The 17,781-nt window shown below is 46.9% G+C and overlaps 1 protein-coding gene across 5 annotated transcripts in view; it reads left to right on the top strand.

Annotated features, from left to right (window-relative positions):
- The window catches only part of AFF1 (AF4/FMR2 family member 1), a 113,123-nt gene extending 102,702 nt beyond the window's left edge, over window positions 1–10,421 (top strand). For 4 of the 5 annotated variants that reach the window (XM_040583158.1, XM_040583125.1, XM_040583142.1 and 1 more), the window contains 6 exons: window positions 637–708; window positions 1,315–1,408; window positions 1,511–1,554; window positions 2,926–3,152; window positions 5,929–6,063; window positions 6,361–10,421. In XM_040583158.1, coding sequence (XP_040439092.1) covers window positions 637–708; window positions 1,315–1,408; window positions 1,511–1,554; window positions 2,926–3,152; window positions 5,929–6,063; window positions 6,361–6,371 — 583 coding nt within the window. In that variant the 3' untranslated portion in view covers window positions 6,372–10,421. The remainder of the gene's footprint in view (window positions 1–636; window positions 709–1,314; window positions 1,409–1,510; window positions 1,555–2,925; window positions 3,153–5,928; window positions 6,064–6,360) is intronic. The other variant, XM_040583136.1, reaches the window with a different exon arrangement.
- The last annotated feature ends 7,360 nt before the right edge of the window (window positions 10,422–17,781 follow it).

Raw genomic sequence — 17,781 nt, 5'->3', positions numbered from 1 at the left:
TATCAGTTTATTCATACTGAAATTACAGGTTATGTGCGTGTTTTTGAAAACTGATTTGTTGTAGAGCTGAAACAGCTGTCTGTGGTTTTTTTGTGGTAGGCTTCAAACTTTTTGCATTACATTGTTTGCTTTCTGGTCTTGACGGACTGTAGTTCTAAGATGCTGTTGAGGCTTTGTTTTCAAAAAGGCGATTTGCTTGTTCGCTTTTTGTGAAAAGAAATGTGTCGCCTAAGATGTCTGTCCTGTCCAGAAACACTTGAATTAATATTTCACCTTCAGTAATGGTGGCGCCTTTTCTGAGCCCCAGGACTGTAGGTGGGCCCCCAGGGGGCATCTACTTGTAGAGGTCTTGCCCTTTAATCAGTCAGTGTGAAGAGGAGAGTGAGTCACTTAAGGAAGCCACATCTGTTCCCACTGCGTGGAAAACAAGGCATTTGGAGACACAGTCCTCTGCTCAAGATCGTACAAAGCACTTGGTGCCAGGACTAAGAACTTCGGGCAGATTTCCTGACTTTGGGGACCAGTGTTTGAGATAACAGCATGCACTGGTTTTTCATAAACAATAGGACTTCAGTGCACGGATGGCTGACAGGATTCTTTTATTTAAACAAAAAAATGTTTATTTTGTTTCCTTAGATTCACCATGACATTGAAATTCGTTGTGGAAGCCACAGCAACTTCATATGACAAAATCTTTGCCGTGTTATGGTGCGTAACTTTTTCTGTGCCGCCTTATTCTGTTTTTAGACTTGATAGAGTGAAAAACCCATTACTTTCAGGGGCAAAGGAGTTAAGTGGGAATCAAAGAGTTCTGCAAGGGGAAAAAAGAAGCACAATATAAAAGCCAGAGTGAACCTGGAACATCTCTAAAGTGAGCTGGGACATCACAAAGGGACCACACATGGAAGGCACAGGCTCTAAAATTTGATCTGCTGGTAACCTGAGAGTGCATAAGGGCTTTCACCTAAGGTGAAAGAATGTGATTTGGCTGCCTGTGTTTGAGCCGTGTAACTGAAGCTGTAGCTGAACATAGCCGAGGCACTTTGGGATGGGGGCTTACTCAGCCTGTGGCACCTCTTTAAGAGGCTGGGCACCTGTTTATATAGAAGACCAGCCGTAGCCCTTCCTTGGTGGTTTGTTTTTTTTTTTTCCCCTTGCAATTTTTTTTAAGATGAGCAGAAGAGGGAGAAATTCTGAGCTTTCTTGACTTTGCAGTCCAGCTGAGGTGTGCCTGCCTCTGTCCCACAAGGCTGATGACTGCTGGGCAGGCCAGCAGGCACAGACACTGACACTTGTGTGTGTTTCTGTTCACAGCCTGCGCTGCCAGGCCATTCTGCACATGGCACTGTTCCGTTACAAAAAAGAGATTGTACTGAAGGACTGCAAGATCCTGAATGAATACTTCAAGGTAGGGCACATGTATTGCTAAGCTGCCAGCTGGGTGGCTGTGATGATTACTGATGTTGGCTGAATAGCTCAGACTTAACAAGAGTTCTGTTCCTTGTTGCAGACTTCTTCCAAATTAACGCAAGCACCTTGTTCATATGCTGCAAGGTAAGATTTGAAAATATATTTGCTGTAATGTGTCTATAAGGGCATGAGTGAAAACAGTAGCCAACGTGTTTGAGTTGCAAGCTGCTTTTGAGAGTGCTTCACCACACACACTTTCTTGCCACCTGAAAACATACTGTTAGGGGGCATCAGTGTGGTTTTGGTTTCTCTTGTCTGTCTTTTCTTGTAGGAAAGAGTGGGGCTTTTTGTTAGGTGGCCCAGAGTTGCTGTGTATCAGGCAGAGCAGTTCTCCACCAGAGGAGCAAGGAAGATGTCATCATTTGCTGTTTCAGAGTCCCTGTTGTTTTCATCTTTGTTCTGTTAGAGGTCCCTTGAGACTTAACGGGATACCATCCCCAGCTCCCTGGCCACTGTCCAGTAGGATTATGCCTTCACCCTGCAGTAGCATAACTTTGAGGTGACACTTCAGTATTTTCTCTTTAGCTCAGTTGCCAATTAAGAAAAAGAAACTCATTTTCTAATTTATGAGTTACTGAGTATTTTGTCCTTTCTGTGTATCTGCTGCAGTGTTGCTGTGTATGTGGCAGCAAAAGTAAAAGGCAAGCTGTCGTTTAAGTGTTCGATGACCCAGGGCCCAGCAGACTCTGCCTGTGTTTTAATTACAATGAGTAAAAAAAAGTTTGTCCTGTGGTAATTGCATTTGGCAGATAGTTACCCAGCTCCGCATCTGTCCCTTTTAAACTCTGCGGTTGAGAGAGGTTTATTTGGTCTTCAGTAGTGATGCTGAAATTCCAGTTATTTTTCTGCTGCCTTGCACATTACAGTTTATTGGGAGCTAAATGGGTCTCCCAAGAGCAGTGGTGGAAGCCCTCCACACCCGTGACTAAAATTAGGTTGGTTGAAGTGGTGGGGGTGAAGTGATATGATGAAGCCAGCCTGTGTCTGGGAGGTGGGCAGCTGACCGCATTTAGCTTCCCTAGGACTATAAATAAGCGTGTGTAGGCTGACCTGGCTGCTTTGACTAGCCGTCAGAAAGCTCCAGCCCCCACAGTTGGAGAGCTTCAGTGTGCCCGAAATGGAAGTCATTAGGAAAAAATATCTAGATAATCTGGTGAAGGCTTTCACAAATAGGTTTAGATTTTGAAAGGTGGATGGATGTCCCTTTCTGATGTCTGGTCCCACATTTTCTTTTGTTTAGGGGAGTCCTAGAGTCACAAATTCCTTCAAGTGCAAGGCCAAGGTTTTTGAAGTTGAGTTACTTGTTACGTAGCTGAACACATCTTGATTTTTCAACACTTTGCTCCTGCAGGCCTGGATGATACCAGCTAGCTTCAGGCATAAGACTGTCTTGTGGCAAGGCTTGTAACTCTGAAGTTAAACAAACGTTCGTGACTGTGTTTCTTTCTCCTGCAGAAGCACAGGCATGCCTTCTCCTCCTCCAATGCCTTCCCCTGCCAGTTCTGTGAGTTCTCAGCCTGGATCGAAAGTTAGCAACCACAGTGGCAACAGCACTGGCTCTTCAGTCACTGTCCCCTCTTACGTCCCAAGCACCACTTATTCCTACGTCAACATCACTTCCTGTGTCCTCTATGCCTATAATATTTGGGAACAGGCTGATGAACTGGCCAGGAAGAATAAGGGTAAGTTTTTGTCCTCTGTCTTTTCTGTTTCATGTGTTGTGGTTGTACGTATGCAAATCCTAACGCTTAGTGTAGCAAATGCCATACCTAAAGATCATAGCATTAAATATGTTGAAATAGACATCTTTCATATTGACAGATTACTGGCAGAGGTCCTTGATGGTGATATATTGATGAGTGTTCCAATTAAAAGGTTGTCTTGGCATCCTCAAACATCTAAGAGCTTAGGGATGAGGGTATCAAGTACAGGAAACCAGCCAGCTTGCTTCATAATAACACAAGAAGCATGTTTTTTTTCCCCTTTGGGGTGCTTAGTTTTTCTGAGTTGGTTCACCTTCGTTAAAAGCAGCTTTTTGGCCTGTAGCCTTGTGTTTCAGTTTTTGTCAAACTTCCAGGTAGTTTTGTCTTGAAAAGGGTGGAACTGCCTACTCTCCTAACTGAGAAGCTGAGCAGCACTTGAATTGGAGTCCTTGCTGGGCACTGGTCACGTATTTGCCAGTAACATTTCCTAAAATTGCTGCTACTTTTTTTTTATTTTACAGTTTTGCTGTTAAAAATGTTGTATTGTCCTGTGGTACAAGCAGTGGTGAATAAGCAAAAGCCCTAGAGTGGGTCCGGTTCAGTCTGCGACCTGTCAATCCCGTGTGGCATTTGCAGTGTCATTTTTCATAAAACTCAAGTTTTGTGAGTTACTGTGGCAAAGGGATGTATTGGCACAATCTGTCAGCAAACTTTTAAAAGAAAATAAGCACGATATGCCTGGCTGAATTGTTGGAGGGCTGTAAAAATACTCATGCTGAGCCAGCTGCTGACATTCAAAAGGCTTTGCAAGTCACCTTTGAATAGAGCAACTCCAGTTGTTGGCTGTCCTCTGAGCAAATCTGTGCTCGCAGCAGCAATTCATGTGTAGTGTTTTGGATTATATCCTCAAAAGGCTGATAAAAGACTGGCACGTAGAAGGAGCGGTGGATGCTGCTGGTAAGCCACAGGAGTAAGTCATGGAGGAAAGCCTGTGGGAGGGCAGCCTGAGCAGAATCTTCCATCAGTCAAGACTAAATGCAAAACCTGCTCTGTGTTGCCATTTTAATGTAGGGAAATGATGACTGGGGTAGTAAATACTCCCAGGGGAGTGGATCTGTGCAGGAGGATGGTAAATACTCATGTAGGGTTGGCAGTTGTTGTCACTTTCCAGGACAGTGGAGGAGTTTTAGAACTGGAATTTGTTGGCGTTCAGTGTAAGATACAGATGCAAAGAGGTACGGAAGATGAGTACTTAAAACTAAAAAAAAAAAAGGCCACATCCTTGATTTTTGTATGCAATTCACAGGACATAAGAAGAAGAAGAAAAAGCAGTGGCCTTCAGCTATCGAGTTCCCTTAAAAAAGGAAGTCTGAAGCTAGTGAAAAGCAGTTAGTTGTAACTGATGTCCAGGTCACTTGTGCAGAGCTGAAGTGCTTTCTGGTGGGTCCCTAACCAGGTGCTTCCAGGGCAGGACCCAGCTCCTTGCCCTAATACAGAGCAGCACCATGGATCATGAGGCTGTAACAGGTTGTCTTCTAGCCTCTTACCTTCCACAGCGAGGACAAGCTGAGGTTGCATGTGAAGTCACTCATGAGGTACATATGAAGTTACTCTCCTTTCACACAGTGCTGTGGTCACAGATCAGATTATCTTCTGTTTGCTCAGGCAGGGGCTTTGGACTCTTTGTCTCTACTTACAGCTCTTCTGTTTCCCATGGAGGGAATGGATACCTGTTTTGTAAACAAAAGCAGGAGAATCAAGGGAAGTGTGTTCTCTGCTTCTGAATTGGGAAGTATTAGCATGAAAGTGTTGTGCACTCTTGCTTCTGAAGAGTTCCTTGCACAGCCAAGCAGAAGTTTTCAGCCTCCAGGTTCAATTTGTGTGTGTAATAATTTAAAAAAAAAAAAAAAAAAAAAAAAAGGAGCTGAGAACAACCAGTTTCTGCAAAGGTACTTGTCAACACAATTGAGGTTGGAGGGACTGGGACGAGCCCATGTCACTGGAAGGCAAGTCATGCAAGAATGTCTAGGAAAGGTTACTGGAAAGGAATAGGTGCGATAATTTCCCATCGCTTGCTGTCACCTGCACGGAAGATTGCCAGCACAGAGCAGGGTGCCTGCCAGCACCTCCCAGTGGGTTCAGATACGCTGCAAGAGCCATCTCCTGCCTGTGTGGGAGGAGGAATGCGGTGCCTAAGTTGGTGGCGGGCTAGGAGGACTCTGTTAAATTCACCTGACGTGCCCAGCCGTAAGCAACCCAAATCAAAGCTGTATAGCCTGGCAAGCTGTACACATTTTTAAATCTATTCAAGTTGAGAAATGATGTCTTCAGAGTTTGAGGACGGACGAAGGAAAGGGACCAGCCTGACGACAGCTGTGTGTGTTTCCAGGCATTGCTCGGAAAGATACACAGATTTGGCCTGTTTAAAATCTGGGGGAAGCACACGGCAGGGTTTGGGGTGTGAACACCCAAACTTTCCCCACGTACCATGGAGTCTCGATGTCATTTTAAAGCAAGTGCTTGAGGAGGTGGTTCAGTGTGTGTACGCATGTGTGAGTACTTTTTCTTTTCGTGCGCAGCCTAGTGTGCTTGTTAACACCTCCTAGCCTTCAATATTGCTGAGCTCTCCGCGTTAGCAATGTGTTTAACGGGACTTGCCAACTGACAGTGCACTGCTGTCGTCGCTCCTCGCTGTCAGACATGCCTGTTGCTTGAAACCAACAAATGTTTTCTCTTTCCCTCCCCTTTTTTCCAGAGTTTTTTGCTGAACTCAGCTCAGTGACCTGCACTCTGACACTGAGCAGTCACATGACCGAACTGATACACTACGTTAGACAGGGTTTACACTGGCTGAGACTGGAAACAACTGCGCCTTCAACTGGTGCTTCAGGTGATTAAGTACCTTTAACTTTTTTTGCACTTTCAAAACCTCATAAACAGTTGCATTTGTTGAATTTGTTGGATACAAAGCACCTGCAAGGGAAAATAAAAGATGGAAGGGATCTGGTTACACTGGAAAGACTTTAAACTGTGTTTTCAGGGTAGCGTTTTGCTGCCTTGAAAAAGAAGAGATGGAGGAAAGCCTCAGCATTGATGGCACCTTCCTTTAAAACAACGAAGTGCAATGAATTGTCTGAATGGCCTAATGTATTGATGGTCTATAAACATTTCTATTATGAATAACCAGCAGGACACTAATCACACGTGAAGAAGTGCCGACAAGAAGGAAATCTGCCTCCAGAAGTTATTATGCAACATCCCACAGTCTGCAACAGTTGTGTTCCCGGAAGATGTGTTTTTTTGCAAGCACAGATGCAATCTTTGGTGTCTTTGTTCCCGAGATGGCAAGTAGCAACCCCATAGGATCGAACAATGTTCTGTTACAATAAAAACAAAAAAGTTGTCTGCCTTGCCTGCTTTCCAACCTCACCCTCTTGCATTTGTCCACCAGCTGCTGTCCTGAGAATAGAGAGAAGCCACTGCATTCAGTGCTGCAAGTTCACTTTCTAAGCCATCGCTGCTTTGGTCCTCTTCCTTGCCATGCGCTCATGCACACACATGTCCTTAGCACTTGAACTGTGTTCCTTGTGGTTTTGTTTGGTTTAAGCCTTGTAAGTGTAAGCCAAACACAGTTGGGGTGGCAAAGTGACCAGGTGTGGCTGGAAACAGCTCTGCCTCTCTTCTGTGGTGGAGGGACATCCCTCCCCTGAGGGCTGAGTGTGTGGTTGCTTTTTGTCATTTTGGTGGGTGGAGGTGGACAGCTGTACTGAGTCACTGTGATTGCTTGGACCTTGTTCTGAGAGCTGACATGGGGAGGAATCACTTCTGTTTAAGGAGGGACTGAGTGGTTGAATGCGGAATATAAGACAAATTTTGCATTTGGATATTTGCCTGCAACCGTTGCTGTTCTCACTGAGTATCTAAGAGCAGGATTCGGTACCAAAGCAAAGCATCCTTCATGTGGGAGGTGTCTCACGGGCTCTTTCTCAACCAAACTACAGGATGGGCCCAGCAACTTGGAAACCTGTCAAGGGAACGCAGAAGGGAATAATTAGCTATTTGCAAGCATTTTATCCTTGTCAGGAGCTGCATTTTTGAAATTGTGATTTTGCAGGTAACAGTAACGGTGAAGGCAGCATCCACGGCATTCATGTATTCAGTAAGATGCTACCCTTCTCTACCCAAAGATTTCCTGTTGTGTGACAGCAGTGTCCTGCCGTCCTCATATCTAATAGTGTGCCTTAGCCCTCTGGTCCCCTCTTGCATCCCTTGCCCTGTCTCTGACAGACCCATGGGAGTGGTGAAGAGAAGGGTGGTATCCCAAAATAATTGTGCTTACAGGGAAGAATTTAGCTCCCTTGTCCACGTAATTTCAGGATGGAGGAACAGGCCTGCACATGTGCGGCGGGTGCCTCCTTTGTAAAATACCTGCTCGCGGTTTTGAGGCTCATGAAAATGGATGGTAGTAAATATCAGCAAAAGGTCTGCGTTTCCAAAAGTAGTTTCTGTAGAAATGGCCCCTGCCATAGGGAAGCCAGGAGTCAGCTTGTCTCTGGGAGAAGCTGGTGGGAGCGTGCTGTGGCTCTGCCTAGTCCCGAGCACAAGGGAGCTTTCCTCTTGCCTCCCCCGGTAGCGCAGGACCACTGGGATCCTGGCTGGGTCTTCCCACACCTTCAAGAGACTGTCCTTTTATGTTCACTTTATTAAAAGCCTTAGTGTATTTCAGGGATAACCTGTCCTAACCAGCGGAAGGAAGGTCCACGTCCCCGCCCCCACCCCTCCCCGTTTTACCTATCAAACTTTGCTTGTGCTCCTCCTCCCTGGAAGACCGACCGCTCTGGGTAAGCCAGGGACAGAGAGAGGCTGGGCACTGGTTTGTTCTCAGGAAGCGCAGGGATGGCCAGCCGGCCTGAAGGCTTGATGTGCACTTTGGAGCTCGATTCCAGACCAGTGGGTCGATGCCTTTTTCTGACTTGGTCTTCAGACAAAGCTATTTTTAGGATCACCAGCTGAGGAGGAGGGAAGGAAGGAAAGCTTCATTGAACCTGAAAACCACTGTAGGAGTCTGCAAGAACTGTCGCAGGGTGTTAGGGGTAAAAGGTGGAGCAGGGACGTGGGTCCCCCCATTTTGCATACACCCATCTCCCTCCCTGCTGCCAGGCCAGATTCCCGTCGGAGAGCTGCTCGCTCGCGGCTTGCCCGCGCTAGGGGGACCACGTGCCACAACCCACGAGGCAGGGCATGTGGCTGCCCCCATCCTGCATCCAGCTCAGTGCAGGCTGCGGGTGCTCTTACGAGGTCCTGTCCTCACCTGTCCTTCGGGCACTTTGCTGCCCGATAGCGCTGATCTATTGCCCGGCTCCTAGGAAAGCTCAGGCGAGGGCATTGGGTGAGCCAAGCTGGTAAGAAGATGCCCAGTGAAGGCAGGTGGACTGCTGGCAGCTGGGAAAAGGCAGCGTGTGCTCTGCCGCCGCTCGGAGGTGGCCATGCGAGGGCTGCTCTTGCTCCCAGGGCAAATGCCCCTGGGCTTCAGGGGAAACGATGTCATGGTCATGTGGAGGGCTGTCTGGGGGCTCGCATTTCACAAGCAGTGATCTGGGGAGGCATCGGTACCAAGCTACGTAGCAGGAAGCTATGTTTTATTTCAGGTCACGGAGAAGACTCTTTAATAGGTAGTTTTTAAAAAGCCATTGTATTTTCAACCCTGAGCCAGGTCAGAGGCCTACAAAGGGTTAGGAAAGATGCTCACCGTTTTCACTTGGGCCTGTTCAGGCCTTTAAAAAACACAAAACAAAACAAAAAATAAATAAAAAACCCACACCACAACATAACAGTGGGGGAAATAGCATTTGTCAATAGGAAAACCATAAATCCAAGGAAAAACAGAGGTGAATGGTTGGGTCCCAGAAGGAACGGAGGCAACTATGGTGGCAAAGCAGCATCATTTCCATGCAATATTTATTCAGAAGAAATAATACGTGTGTTGAAATCGTCAAATGTTCTATTTTTAAGATGCCAGTTATTTAATAGTTGAAAACCCTACTTTACGTGGAGATAGAGATCTCTTCTGTAACTGAAAGTCAGAGTCTGACTCCGCCATCCTTGGTTTTGGTTTTGTCCTCTTCCCCTCCCTCTTGGTTCCCATTATAAATCTGTACATCTTAAACTTATTTTGGGGATATGTCCCTCTTGTAAATAACTTTTTGTGCCCTCTGTGTGATGGAGTTTCCGAGATGGTTGATTCATTCATGTGGGGAAATAAACAATAAATGAAGTAGCCTATTTGTTAAGAGTTGTTGCAAGAGTCCTTGTGTTCTCAGCTTCTTGTAGAGAAATTGTAATTTGCCTTTTCTCTCTGAATGGTGTTAGTGTTTCCCTTCTGAATGAGGTTTAAGTATGAATTTCTGTACAAGAAGCCTCTGTTTCCATTGCTCCCCTGTTTATTGCCCCTTGCCCTTTCCTTCAGGAACAAGAACGGGTGCAAATCTAGATGCTGAGAGTGGCAGGAGGGTCGTGACTCCAGACATCTGCCTCCCATCCTCTGGAAATGGATTCAGGGAAGGCCCTCCTGGGGTCAGCTGCTGAAGGCCAGCAGAGCCTGGCTCAGAGCACTCGCTGACAGGAAAATTGCACGGGTTGGTTTCGTGCAGCTGAACAAGTTCAGTAAGAAAACAAGGAGGCAAGGCGTAGAAAATGGTGGTTGAAGCGTACTGCTCCGTGTTTTCCTCAAAGGTGTCGCAGGGCTTGGTGCTGGGAGGAGGGGCCGCTGGGCTCTAGTTCATAGATACTTCCCAAGTGCTTCGAGGGGGATTTCCCTCAGGTGATCTTGCAGGATTTCATGCGCTGGGGTAGCTCTGCTTCTCGTCGGTTGTTGAAGGTGATCTCTTTGCAGTGGCCTTACACTTCTTGTTTAGGACTCTTCCCACTTTCTGTTCTACATCAGGCGGTGTAACTGCTCCTTGGAAGAACTGAGTTTTGCGTCTCTACGCACTGTTGTGATATACTTCACGTGCATAATGTAAGTCCTTTCTATAACAGGCATCGCACCTAAAATGTTTGCTAATAACGGCTGTGGTTTTCTCATGTAGTACGTGAATTGTAAAGGATACTGAAATCTGTTCTAATACCCACTGGATATGTTGTTATTGCAGGTGTTCTAAATAGAAACGTACGCTTTTTGGGGGTCAGTGCACTTTTGCACTGCACGCTTAAAATCCCAGTGGCAAGATTGGTATTGAAGTAAGAATAGTTAGGGGGGAAAAAAAAAGAAGGAAAAAAAATACATAATGTCTGCAGGTGAGCGTCTGGTGGGATTTTTGGCTACGGACTAGTCAGGAGGGGCTTGGTGGTGCGTTTGCTCAGGTGAGGTGGGCCTGGGCCTCAGTTCCCTGCCGTCAGTGAAGCGCTTCAAGTGGCATGAAACCAGGTCGCCCCAGGCTGGCTGCAAGATGCATGGAGGGTAAGAAAAGAGCACAGGAATATAGCTTGATGTTGTGGCCATACATATGTGGATTGAGTGTCCGTGAATTTTGTTCTGGTTTTGATGGGGTGCGAGGGCCATTTGGACACAAGCTGTCCTGCTGTATGGCTGGGATGGAGCTGCTTTTCCAGGGTCACTCATACCCTCTGTCCCACCGTTTCCTTCCCCTTCGCACCCCAAAAGGTGTGTTTCCCACACGCCTTGCTTGGGGCAGAAGCAAGGAGGGTTAGTTTTGGAGGTGGGATAGGCGTGGGTGGTGGAAGGAGGGATGAAGAGGAAGGAGATACGATATGCCAGCAGGGAGGTCACCCAAAAGCCAAGGAGGGAGAAGGGGGAGCAGGAGGCCGTGGGGCTGCAGCAACTGTCGACTGCCCGGCTTGGCTTTATGCCTGCGACAGTGCCCCCTCCCCTCCCTGGGCTACCAATGGCCAAAACTATTTTGGAGTGGTTTTCCAATAATGTTTTATTGTTGTTGTTTGTTTATTTATTGACCAAACCCGATTTTGCAACCACATTTAATTTATTTTGAGATTTGTTATACATTATAGATTAGCTTGCTTTCTTCTCTCTTTGGCTTGGCTTACCCTTTTCAAAGACAAATGTTATTTTTGGCAAAACAGCTGCATTGAGGTTGATTGCAGTTTCTTGGCCCTGTGCTGCTCTCCAAACACTAAAATAACCTGTTGGCAGCCTGTGCTTTCTTTATATTAATTGCACTTTTAGTAACCCCTGTCACTGTCCGAAACCAACAGTGTTCTGGGCCATCGTCGGCATTTCCGAGTGTGTTTCCATAAACTTTGCGTTTCCTGAAACGAGGACTTTTGTGTGTGTTACAATGGCAGCATATGCTCACTGCTGTTGTGCAATGTGTTTTGTCAAGGGACAGGGTTTCTGGAATTCCTGCTGGGTTTTTCTCCGCTGGTACTCAGTAGTGCAGAGAGTAAGGGGTTTTTTGGGTCCAGCATTTCATATCGTAGCAATAAGGTAATGTTGTTCGCTTCTGTTGAGCCAGCAAAACCGCATCCCAACCGATAGATTTATTTCTGTTCTCTTTCAAATATTTGAAGGCACGCGTCAGCCACACGTGGTCTGTGGCAGCTGGAAGGTGTTTCTAAAAGCTGCTCCAACCCGTGCAACTTCTTGCGTGTTACACATGAGGTGCAGCAGGCTCTGAACTCGCTCGTGAGCTTTCCTCGCTGTTCAGAGAAGGGCTAGTTAGGATTCAGGGTCAGGCTTTTGCTTCGTCTTGTTCTTCCAGAGGGTGCTGGGAAATGGGGTTGAGCAAGATGCAGTCTGGAGAGCAGGCAGGAGCTGTAGGTTTCACAGGTGGCGTTTTTTTGGGATGTGAATGCTTTGACGGTACTGCTACGGGTGCCAGCAGGGCTCGTGTCATCAGGTGCCCGGGCAGCATGTGAATTGTGGCGTGCTGGTCAAACCGCTCCCTGTCTGTTTAGCTGCCAGCCACCCTGTCCTTGTGTTTCTGGGTCGCTTCTGTCGCATTTCTATTTCAACTGTTACTATACGGGGTTGGGGTTTTGTCTTTTTTTCAACCCGCTTTACTCGATCATCTTAGAGCGTAAATAAGATCTGCAATTCTTAGTAAAAACATCCTTAAAAAGTAACAGTGAGGTTTCCTGAGCATGGAACGTTGCTCTTAAATCTGTGAAATGGTGCTTGCCCTGTGGGGAGTGATGTGCCAGTCCTCCCTCTCATGGCGGACACATGAAGTTGGGTGCTGGAGAGGCGCGATGTCTCAGAGCCTGGGGGAGAAATGAGGATGCCAAACCTCTGGCAAAATGGAGTCTCCAGTGGGAAAAGATGTGCAAATAAGTGAGGGAAGGAGACTGATGTGTTTGACTTCAGCACAGAATCTGCCCCCCGAGGCCTCTGTGAATTAGAAGTAGCTGCCTTTTATAGTCCTTGGAAAAGACAAAAATCAGGTCAGTGATACAGTGTAAAAAAAATGCCGCAACTCTCCAAAGAAATTGTGCCACAAATCTTTTGCTTGTTTGTCTTCTGTACTGAGGATGAATTGCTCCGTGTGTGTGTGTATATATATATATAAAAAAATTAAAATATTAATTTTTTACTTGCTTGTCTTTACATTCTTCAGATGAAAGAGATACTGGTCAAAATTGTAAAGAAGAAATTAAAAACAAGCTGTCGGGAGGGGGAATTTCTTGCTTTGCTGATCGGAAGCAGAGATGTGTCAGCCTCCCCTGTGCTCTGCTCACACTTGGTTGCACAAGCACAGCCCCTGGGTGCAGCTGCGCTCGGCGCTGGGCGGTGATGTGGCTGTGCAATGTGATTGTGCTGCACACCTTCCTTGGTGTGTCGTTGAACATCTTGAAATATTCAGCACAAACTTGCCCCTGCCTTCACCTCATTGCCACCTTTCGAGGGAAGATATCAAAATGTGTGCTTTGAGGTTTTTAACCTTGAAGTCTGAAATTCCGGGCATCCATCCTGATGAGACTGTGGTGCTGGCATTCATTTATAAGTACTACTTCTGCAAATATTCAAGCATGTTTCCGAATCCCATTTATTTTGCCTGAGACCGGGGCATGTTTTAGCGGGCCAAGCGTCCTCGGGAGCTCTGGATACCTGGTACGTATGTATCTTCCATTTTTTCTTCTCTCCTAATGACTGCATGCATAGTAGTCCAGTGCTGCCTTTTGGTTGGTAGCATGAAAAAAATCAGAATTAGTCTTCTGTTTTATGGGTTTGTTTTGTCAGACAGCTTCAACCTTCTTTCAATGAGGAAAACTTTATGAAGTAAGTAACCTTCTACTAAAAATCGGTCACCAGTTGGTGTGAACTGGCACCACGTGCGTGCAGAGGGATGAATGGCAGCCTGAGCCCGAGGGGCTGGAGGTGGCCACAGAGCAGGGCAAGCGTATGCTCTCACCAGCTTTCCTTTTTTTTTTTTTTCCCCCTCTGGCAGGCTCCAGCGGAGGGAATTTTGGCATGCCTTAGAGCAGTGTTAGTGCCCAGGTGAAAGGGGCTTCTCCTGAAAGCCCGAAGTGTGTGTGCCTGCAAGCCCTGCAAGCAGGAGGGCAGAGTGCGCGGCGCGGAGGGGCTGGAGCGCGGGGTTGTAGACGGTCGGTAGTAATGGGGTAAGGTGGGTTATGGTTAGCTGACCTACCCGCGCTGCGTGGGCAGTGATAAAGTGCAGGGAAACTGGCTGGGGAGAAGCAGAGCCAGGTGTGCAGGGCTGGGAAAGGAGGAGGGAAGAGAGAGGGAAGAGGCACGGTGGTCTGGAGGTAACGGGGAGACCTTGGGAACCAAACGGCAGCACAAGAGCGGCTGGGATGTCCGCTGGGAACGGGCAGAAAGAAGGGCTGTTGGGCTCGGCTCTGCCATTCCTGCCCTTTCTGACCTGCGCTGACCAAGATCCTGGCGGGGGAGCTGGCAGCCACTTGCACTAAAGTGAGAAGCAGGAGGAGAGAGTCGCCGTGTGCGATGGCGATGCGACATCTAGAGGCAACCGTGCTGGCAGCTGTAACGTGCTGTTCCATCTGGCAGCTGCTCAGCTGGAGATCTGGCCCGGGCCGTCTCAGAACACGGCAGGGATTTGCAGTTACCTTCTCCCAGCAGCCCATGCCGAGTTAGGTATGCTGACTTGCACTGTCCTTTTTTTTGTTTTTTCTTTCTTGGAAAATATGTGTCCTGGACGATAATTTGCTTATGATTCTTGGCCCAGGTTAAGCCTTACTCATCAAGCAAATCAAGACACAAAAATGTTTCTTGTTGGCTATGCAACCAGAGCCAAGCCTTGCTGCCACTCCCAGGGACGGCTAGAGCCGCATAGTTGCCTGCTTAGAGTATTAATTTTCAGGACCATTAATTTAATAAGCATCAGAGAAATTCTCCTGTGGGACGCTGCCAGGTAGCAGGGGTGCTTCGGCAGGCAGGCAGGCAGCCACAGCCACGCACGCGTTCCCTGCATCACCGCCCCGTGCACGTGTCTTAATGTGTCTGTGGGGACGCTGGCTGCCGCACCCCCTGACGTGGGGTGTGTGCGCTTGCTGAGAGATCGAGTCACATTTTGGTGGAAAACCTACAGCAGGTATGTGTTTGTGTAGGCTTTTTGCTGGAAGCGATGGAATACAACCCCTGCAGACCAGACAGGTCAGATGGCAGAAATTACATAGCTGCCTGTTGACTTTTTTTTTTTTTAATTTATTTTCCCCTTTTTGTGCTGGAACAGCTTTAAAACAAAAGCATCTGGAATCCAAGGAACTGTGTTAAAATCTGCAAAGTAGCAGCAACAGCAACCTCGCTGACAGAGCCAGGAAAGAATTACAAAGAAATAAATACCAGTTTCATCTCCTGGCGAAGAGTGCTCCATTTGCTGCCAGTTCCAGTTGAGAGAGCATGCAAAGGTTTAGAAAACAAATGCAGCTGTGGTAAAAGTAGCCAGCAAAAAATTTAAGTGGAGCAGCTGGAACAAAGCACTTGGGTTTGCAAAACTGCACTGCAGCGATGCTGAAAGTGGTTTTGAAAGCAGTTTCAGCCTAAATGAAGATAGAAAACCCCGTTTCACTGTAGGAGTAGTCTGGAGTTAGGGACTTCCCAGGCACTTGTTCTAATTAAGCTTGGACAGGTTAATCGGCTGGATTTTTATCACCTGATGACAACCAGTTTGTAAAATGAATCTCAGTGTCATTTGGTGTCGGAGCCATGGTCCCATCACATGAGATGATACTGAGCATCCTGCAGCCATCTCAGCAGACAGTGGACGGGCAGCAAACCAGGTAAAGCAACTGCTTCTGTTTCTTACAGTGGTTCATTACATTGCACTGGACAAGTGTTGCGTTTTGAGCACTCGGTTTTAACAAACTTATTTAGTCAGGAGTTCCCGAGTCAGCGAAGCCTGCCTCCTGTTCCTCAGGGTTTGCCGTTTTTTGCTTGCTGACGTGATTTTTCTCAGGCGTCTTGTTTCCAGCTCCTAGAAGAGGTGGAATCACTTCAGAGTCAAAATGTTGTAAGTGGAGGGAAGACACAGAACTGAGGCCTTGCAGCTGGGATGCAGGAAGGCAGCCTGAATTTCAGTAAGTGCACATGAAAGTTCAGAGCAGCAAAGCGATCTCATAAAATTTCCTGGGGCTTCGATAGCCGTGTAGCTGCTGGACTGCCTGCATCTGCATTGTTGGCACATGAACACAGCTGGATTGAGCAGAACAAGGCTGGTCAGCCCAAGCGTTGGTTTCAGAGTCTGCTGCCAGTCATGCTGGTGGCAATTGTGCTTTTATTTAATTACATTCCCACTGCTCTTAAAAAAAAAAAAAAAAAAGTGTCTTACCAGATCGTAAGCAAGAGAAGTTCCTCGGTTTTGGTGAAGAACTTGCTTCTGACGTGTTAAGTCTGCCCTACGTGTGTGCATGCTACAAGGGTTAACAACGCTGACAGGGCAATAACTGCCCCCAGATCCCACTGCATCTGAAAGAAGATCCTGGAGACCAGGCACCAGATCCCTCCAGCGCCTGGCTGGGATCATTAATCTGCGTCCATGCAGCAGCCCGAGGCTGTTGGTTGATTGCCTGTTGGTTCTGTGGCATAAACGTGCAGCGTCTGCAGAGTCCTCTGCGGGCTTCGTTACGTGCAGGGCTGCACCCCCCTCTACAGGCAGAGATTTCAGTGAAATCATTTTCTCTCAGCTGTCTTCGGAAAGTCTGTAGTCTTCCTGATGGGACTAAGAGGGCACACATACATTTTGTTTACGTTTTTAAACATGCAAGTAGCATGTGCATCGTCCTCTAATGTTTTCTGCCTGCATCTGAATACTTCCGCAGGGTGTCTAATCCAAACAGTTTTGCTGGAAGCATGGCTCTGTTAGGAATGAGATGCCTTTGGGGAAGAGCAATATTCAAAAGTATTCAAAGCTGTGAAAGCATAATCAAATTTTCACAATCCCCTTTGAACATAAATAAGGTAGGAATTTAACATTATGTTGAAAGGACATATTTTACAAAACAGAAACAAACACTAATACATGCAAGATCCTTGTGTGATCGTGCTGTTACAGCATTTCCTGAAAAAAATACAACCAGAAATTACTATGTGAATGTAGTGATCAGAAATCTAACTTAAAGGGAGATCTTTGTCTTTTTATTGATCTCCTGTACGTAAAAGTGCTCAGACTAAAATTTTCCAAATACAAACGTGGCTGCGAGTAGTGCGGTAGCTGATGCGCTGCCCTTGGCAGCAGCGGTTTGGGAGGACTTGAGAGGCCACAGTCCAGGCCCTGAGGTGAGGAGCAGCAGGAGAGCCAAGATGGGGAGGCAGCACATCCCAGGAGCTGGGGCAGCAGGGTGACACTGGCTGCATGCCTGCTGGAGACACGTGGCCAAAGTGGGCTGGTCAGCAGCGGTGCAGAGTCTGGTCTCGCGCCTCCCGAAGCCCACGACGTGGTTAAAATCAGCAGGCCGGAAACTTCAGTGTTAACTGTGGCCACGCTTGATTCTTCCAAAATTTTTTCTTTGTGTTTAAAGGATGTACTAATAGACATCTTGGGGTTCATGATTTTTGTGGGTGAGGTCAAGGCTTTCAGATGCTGGAAAAACATCATAAACAGAGGCAAGAGCAGTTCCACGTTTGGGATCAAATGTGCATCGTGTTTAGATGCAATGATTTCATGACCCCGAATGTTTGAAGACTTTGCTGTCGCAAATCCCGAGTTTCGTTTTAAATCAGAAGACACGGTGGGAGTTAGAGCCTGCTGCCGGTGGAGGGCTGCCTCACCGCGGGGAACCAGCGTGGGCTGCTCTGCTCCTCAGCCTGGGTAGGTTTATTACTTTGTTATCATGATCCTGTTGCCGGGACTGGAAGAAAAATAAGTTTGCTGGTGTGTGTTAAACCACAACAGCTTTATATGCAGGTAAATCATTACAGTTTGCTGCCACAGTAATCCTATACATTTTAGAGATAGATAGATATATATATACTTTGACATCATTATCACATTTGCAGCAATAGTGTTTCTACAACAGTTCTGCACAAAATATTTGTAGTTCTGGTGTCACCCAAGATTAATAATGTAGACGCCACTATACTGGCAACAGGGTTGTTCCTTGTAAACCTTTTTTGCAGTTTTCCTGCCAGTCCTTAACAATATGCCTCCAGAAG

The sequence above is a fragment of the Falco naumanni genome, chromosome 1, assembly GCF_017639655.2.
Source record: "Falco naumanni isolate bFalNau1 chromosome 1, bFalNau1.pat, whole genome shotgun sequence".
Classification (NCBI taxonomy): domain Eukaryota; kingdom Metazoa; phylum Chordata; class Aves; order Falconiformes; family Falconidae; genus Falco; species Falco naumanni.
The sequence above is the reverse complement of the archived record's forward strand: the minus strand, read 5'-3'. Positions and strand labels throughout refer to the sequence as shown.